We start from the raw sequence: 6798 nt of genomic DNA, 5'->3' as shown, positions 1-6798 counted from the left end.
GCCATCCCAAGGCCCGAGGCCTTCTAGCGCCCCAGCCCGAGCCATCCAGAGGCCTTCCAGCGCCCCAGCCTGAGCCATCCTGAGGCCAGAGGCCCTCCTCCGTCCCAGGCCTTCAGGACCTACACGCTCCGCATTCAGGCTCACACACTCCATAGTTAAAGTCAACACTGCTCCTTCGAGCTCTGAAAGTTAATGCAGGCTTGGAATGTCTGCTCTCAGCGAGGGGACCCTAGCCCCCAGCCCCCCACAGCATTCACATTCCTGCCTAAGCTGATAAATGCTTCAGAGAAAGTAAGGCAAAAATAAGTAAACTAACAAAACCACTGCCAACTTCGTGACCACAAAATCACGTGACCTTTTCACTCATTTCTGCCTGGCATCCTGTAATTTAACATTTTAAAAATATTCTACTGAATTCCGGAGATAACGTGCTCTCTCCTTTAAGGCTGATTCAAGCCTCCCAGGTGGTGCTAGAGGAAAAGAACCGCCTGCCAATGCTGGAGAAACAAAAGTCACGGGTTCAATCCCTGGGTCAGGAGGATCCATTGGAGGAGGGCATGGCAACCCACTCCAGTGTTCTTGCCTGGAGAACCACACGAACAGAGGAGCCTGGTGGGCCACAGAGTGGGGCACGACTGAGCGCACGCACACAAATGGAAGCTGTGCGTCTTAAGTCCCTGCAGCTTCCTTCCTCCCAGCCCTACAGGACCCCCACATTACAGATCCTCACGTCGGGAAGGGTCTGTTACATGAGGGCTCTGGCCATCGCCCCATCCTTGGGTGGGCACTGATCCCTGCAGACACCCTGCCTTTTCAGGTGATGGTGAATTCATCACGAGACAGTATATTCCATTTCTGGAGAATTCAGATTGCAAGAAAGTACAACCCCTACATACAGCCAATAAAAGTTTTGTTATTCCTTTTACCCACTGAAATTAATTCTGTTCCCTAGTACCAGAAAGAATTTCCCCTTTTCCGTGAAAATGCTCCCAAATTTTGAAGATGCCACCAAATGAATCTTCCCCTAATGTGAGATTCACTCCCAATTTCTTCTTTCACTTGTTTTTTTTTTTTTTTGGTAGGAACATCTATATCATATTCTCTCAACAAACGTCACTTCAGCGATTCAGGGCTGTTTACCACCGGGCTCAGTTGTGCATCCCAGACCGCGTTTGCCCTGTCGGTGCTTGTGCCCTCCTCCAGCGTCTCCCCGTTTCCCTGGCGCCCCGCAGCCGCCGCCGGCCACTCTGCGGCCGCCGTGGGAGTCTGCTGCTTTCTGCCGGGGACTCCACACCAAAGTGCTGCCACGGTCGTTATTAGTCTCTCACTGTCTGGCATATCTGCCAGGCTCAGCGCTGTCCAGGCTCATCCATGGGGTCACAAATGACAGATTTCCTCCTTTTTAAAAGCTGAATGTTTTCCACTCAATACACGTATCACTGTCTTCATCCGTTCATCCCTCCTTATACAACGGGCTTGCTTGCACACCGTGGCTGCCGTGAGGCGTGGTGCTGTGAACAGGCAGTACACGCAGCTCTTCAGGATGATAACTCTGTTTCCTCCCTGAACACCTACAGGCGAGCCTGCTGCATCAGAGCTGGTCCTATTCCCCACGAACCTCCACACAGACCTCCACAGTGGCTCTGAGGAGGTGCTTCTTTGCTATGGTCGAGCAGGTCTTAGGGCACAGTCCCCATGAGCCTTCAGAGCTGGGTGTTCGAGAGCCCACTGTTCGGGTAGGAGTCCAGGAGTTAGGCATCAGGGGTGGCAAAGGTGAGCTGGGGGTCGCCTCTGGTGGCCCAGCACTGTGTCGGGTGGAGTTCTCGGCAAGAGTGCGTCTCAGCCTTTCCAAACCACTCTGATGCATGTTCTCGTTCTTCCGCCCTGACCCTCTCCTCACCGGAGGAGTTCAGAGGGCAGGGAAAGAGCACGGGATCTGGAGGCAGGAGGACTGGGTTTGAACCTGGGTTATTCTGTTAAATGACCGACCACAGATGATCTCAAAGCAGAAATTTTCCCTTTCTGAATCATGGTTTCCTCACAGGCAAGCTAAGGATAGGACCAGTAGCTTCTTACACGTAAAGTAAGAGACAAACATTAAAAATGGGGGGGGGGGTGTAAACTAAACGTATATATAAATATTCTCAGAGAATGTTTTCTTAGCTTGCGTTACCAGCTTTCTCCACACTTGCCTTGTTGACCACCTGTCTCTTACCACTAAAATGCAAGCTCCAAAGTGCTGACTTTGTAGGCTCCTTCCCTGCTTTATCCGCAAGGCCTTGACAAATAAACAGCTAACTGGCACGTTTGCTGCCCTTGTTTAGTTGCTAAGTCCTGTCCAACTCTTGTGACTCCATGGACTATAATCTCATCCAGGCAAGAAACTGGAGCGGGCGGCCATTTCCTTCCCCAGGGGATCTTCCTGACCTAGGGATCGAACCCACAACTTCTCCTAGGCAGGTAGATTCTTTACCACTGAGCACCTGGGAAGCCCAGCTGGCACACAGAAAGAAAGGAAGTGAAGTCGCTCAGTCGTGTCTGACCCTTTGCGACCCCACGGACTGTAGCCCACCAGGCTCCTCCGTCCATGGGGTTTTCCAGCAAGAGTACTGGACTGGGGTGCCATTTCCTTCTCCGGGGATCTTCCCGACCCAGGGATGGAACCTGGATCTTCCGCATTGCAGGCAGACGCTTTAGCATCTGAGCCACCAGGGAGGTGACAACCACCAGGGAAGAACTGGCCCCTAGCAAGTGCTGAAAACATTTACTGGCTGATTTATCTGATGAATAAACGAACTCAGTTTTAGGACGTTATTATAGTTAGGATATCATTTGTAACTGCTGAATCCCCACTTACTATCCCATATTCTTCCTCCACCACCATCACCATCACCACCATCACCACCATCACTACCATCACCATCACCACCATCATCACCACCAGCATCACCACCATCACCATCACCACCATCACCACCACCATCACCATCACCACCACCACCACCATCACCATCACCACCATCACCATCACCACCATCACCACCATCACCACCATCACCATCACCACCATCACCACCATCACCACCACCATCACCATCACCACCATCACCACCATCACCACCACCATCACCACCATCATCACCACCAGCATCACCACCATCACCATCACCACCATCACCACCACCATCACCATCACCACCACCACCACCATCACCATCACCACCATCACCATCACCACCATCACCACCATCACCACCATCACCATCACCACCATCACCACCATCACCACCACCATCACCATCACCACCATCACCACCATCACCACCACCATCACCACCATCATCACCACCAGCATCACCACCATCACCATCACCACCATCACCACCACCATCACCATCACCATCATATTCTGAGTGTCTGCTCTGCCCCAAGAGTTACATTCCCTCTCCATGTTTTCTCGGACTCCAGTCCTTGCAAATCTCTGTACTTCTTGTACCATTTCCCTTGTACCGACCAACAGCCCTTGGTATTGGTCCAGTTGTTAAGTGGCTGGATACTCAGCCCTTTGTATCTTTGCACTCTTCTCTAAATCTTAGTTCTATCTTAGACTGAAGAAGGACAGAATCAGGGAGATAACTATTTTTTTAGAATTCCAGGCATTGTCTTGTCTTGATGGAAATTAGGAGAGTGTTCCCTTCATTCTAATACTGCAGAGCTTGGACAGGTGCAGAGTGAAGCATTCAGCCACTGATTTCTTTTGGTGGTAGAGATTTGTGCACCCTCTGATTCCCCCTAATGCTTCTATTGGAACCAGCACTTCCTACTGAATTCTGTTTATTTTTGTTTCTTGTCTTTCTCATTGGACCACAGGTAAATGTGAATGAGGCTATTCATTCAAAGGGTAAAAACTTTTGCAAACTGACTTTAGGTCCATTTTGGTTTAGAAATCTCAATAAAGGTAGAACGTTACCCATATTATCAGGCAGATTGCTATGGCAAAAAGTGACATCTGCTTAGCAAATTGCACCTGGAATGGGGAACAATGAGTGGTGTATAAACTCCTAGTGGGTGTCATGGTTTCCTGTGTGCAGGGTATCCTGAAACCAGAGGCTCTGTTGGCAGAGCCAGAAGCTCAGGCTATGGAGCCATGACCTGGGGCCCCAGCTGTTTCCTAGTGTTGCTCCCAAACTGGGGGGCGGGGGATGGTGGAGAGGGCATAGCGCCTGGACTGTGGGGGGAGCAGAGCCCCGCCCTTAGTGAGGACACTCAGCGCTGCAGTGCGCTTGCTCTGCCATCCTGAACCCTCCTCGGGGCTGTGGGCCAGGCTTTGTGGGCACTTTGATGCAACTGCACCTCAAACCGCCCTCAGCAGGCATTTCCAGCGTGTAACAGAGCCAAGTTTTAACTGAGCGAATCAGAGCTGAGAAGTTCCTGAACATCTGAGCCAAGTCTTCACCTGAGATGAAGGAAAACACCCCACGCCTCTGAGCTGTCCTCACCTGAGCTGAGGAGAGGTGTTCGTACGTTTTCTGCCTTATGCTCTTCATGTGGAGGGTGGCAAACACTGTGGAAGGAAGGGGAGACCGAGCCGGGGTCAGCAGCTGGCGCGGTGCCACCGCCGCCCGCAGACACAGCCCGCGACGCCCGCAGACGCTGCTGGTGAAGACGAGGCCGCGTGTGTCCACAGGGGCTCGAGCAGCAGCGCTCAGGCTCACTGCGCCTCTGCTCAGCCTTCACCGCGAGTGACCCGGCGGACAGGAAGGGCGGAGTCACCCCGTGTGCTGGTGGATGAAGAGCCCGCCGAGAAAGCCGAGCCCGGGCGAGCGGCCGGAGACCTCGGGCCTGACTCCGGTCTCCCGGGCCCAGCGCAGGACGCTCTGTCTCTGCCACCGCGAGGTGAGCGCCACCACGGCGCCGGGAAGAGCGGGCGGAGGGCAAGGCCCGGGCCAGGCCGGCTAGAGAAGCCCACAGCACCGCTCTCCAGCTCGTTCGCGTGGCCCTTCCTCCGTCCTGTGCGCCCACCCATGCTTCCCCCTGTAACTCTCCTGCACGCTTCCTCGTGGCTTTTATGCCCGGACTCTTCGCCCCACGCGCTCCCGGGGCAGGTCTAGGGCAGGACTTTCTCTGGAACCCTGCTCTCTCCCGGAGGTTCGGGCCTGGCCCAGAACAGCGGCAGAGATGCCTCCGCTGCGCCCCGGGGCCGGAGGCCAGCAGGGAGATGCGGGGCCGCGAGCAGGGCCCTGGTTCCTCAGGTCGGGGCCGCGGGCGCCTGGACACGGCCTGGCCCGGGAAATGGGGCAACGGAGCCTCAGACAGACCCTCAGACTCAGCGGGCGGGGGAGGCCGGCAAAGCCGCCGTGCATACCCGTCGGTGTGTGCCCCTTCAGGAGTCCCTGGCCCGTGTCCGCCGTCATGAGCATCGTCTTGATCCCTCTGCTCAGCAGTGCCTGTGGGACAGTCGGGAAGATGAACTGTGGTCCACGGCCCTGGGGGGCGCGTCCCAAGGAGAAGGCGAGGGTCGGAGCACCAGAATGAGCTGAGGGGCGGGAAGGAGGCCTCACCACCCCCCACTCCTATTGCTGGTAAGCTGTTCAATGAGAACAGCCAAAAGGGACTTAAATGCAACCATCAGCCAAAAGGGACTTAAATGCAACGGCCTGGAATGGACACCAACCACATTCCAAAGACAAGAATTTTCATAATGGATTAAGGAAAACAAATTCTTCTAATTATATACAGAGTATGTACCTGAAGTACGTGGATACAGAAAAATCAAAGATGAAAGGCTGGGAAAGCCTGTACTATACAAACACCAACCAAAAAGATCTGTGATATCCACAGAAGGAAAAATTACTGTGAGTCACTCTGTGCTTACGTCAGAGTCATGCAGGTGTGCCAGGCCCCCGTCTGGGGGGAAAGCGTGGAAACACCAGCTGCACTTCCGTTGCCTCATCCAGTGCGGAAGAGCAGCACAACAATAGTGTGCGACTTTGTCTTTTCGCTGCAACCGAGGCATCCTCTGATTTCTCTTTGGTTTTCAAAAACTAAAACTCTGTTCTATTTGGAAGTCAACACTACAAACTCTTTAGAATAAATAACTTTTCTCTGTCCTTTGAAAAAAAAAAAAGACAAAGGGAAGCCCCCAGCTGGGCACAGCATTGATTCATGAACTTCAAGGGCTTAGATTTACAGAGTACTCACTGTGAGACTTTGACACTTGAAAGTTCTGCATCCGTTGCTAACAAACACTGCATCCCGAACAGTACCTTGCGAGCTTAGCTGCTCAGGATGTTTGCTCCATGAATCAGCAAAGTGAGAAAAGTATGTAAAGACAGAGGAAAATGATGGGGCACTTACGTTTTTAATATACAGCATGTATCTTTTATCCAGATTATAGGAACCGTACTCATTCTCCATCTGCATGGCAATAATGGGACCCTCTTCTTGGAACTGGGGGTCAAGGAGACGAGAGTCTGAGGATGAGTCAGCCGGTGGGGAAAGGCTGGATTGACTTTCTCAATTTGTTGCTGCACACGCACGTTCAGAGTGGCACAGAAAATAACCCGCTCCTAAACTCGGCCCCGGGGCCACGGCGGTGGGGGCAGTCTCCATCACTGTCAGCAGCCGCCTCGTGGGGTCAAAGCCTCCAGCACCCTGCCTTCCCCAGTGCCCCCAGGGAGCAGCGCCCGCCAACTCCCCTAGCCCAACACCTTAAGCACAGGCTTAGACCTCCGGCCAGCCTTCCTCCGGGGCACCAGGGGAGCAGGGGTGCGGCCCTCTCCCATGCGGGCACGCGTC

At 53.5% G+C, this 6798-nt stretch overlaps 1 protein-coding gene across 1 annotated transcript in view; it reads right to left on the bottom strand.

Moving 5' to 3' along the window:
- LOC104991335 (beta-galactosidase-1-like protein 3) overlaps nt 1-6798 on the bottom strand; it is a 27321-nt gene that overhangs the window by 3638 nt on the left and 16885 nt on the right. The window contains exons 8-10 of the mRNA XM_010843749.1: nt 6358-6450; nt 5366-5447; nt 4457-4564 (exon numbers count right to left, since the gene is read on the bottom strand). Coding sequence (XP_010842051.1) covers nt 4457-4564; nt 5366-5447; nt 6358-6450 — 283 coding nt within the window. The remainder of the gene's footprint in view (nt 1-4456; nt 4565-5365; nt 5448-6357; nt 6451-6798) is intronic.

Source organism: Bison bison, unplaced genomic scaffold (assembly GCF_000754665.1).
Source record: "Bison bison bison isolate TAMUID 2011002044 unplaced genomic scaffold, Bison_UMD1.0 scf7180017864185, whole genome shotgun sequence".
NCBI lineage: Eukaryota > Metazoa > Chordata > Mammalia > Artiodactyla > Bovidae > Bison > Bison bison.
The sequence above is the reverse complement of the archived record's forward strand: the minus strand, read 5'-3'. Positions and strand labels throughout refer to the sequence as shown.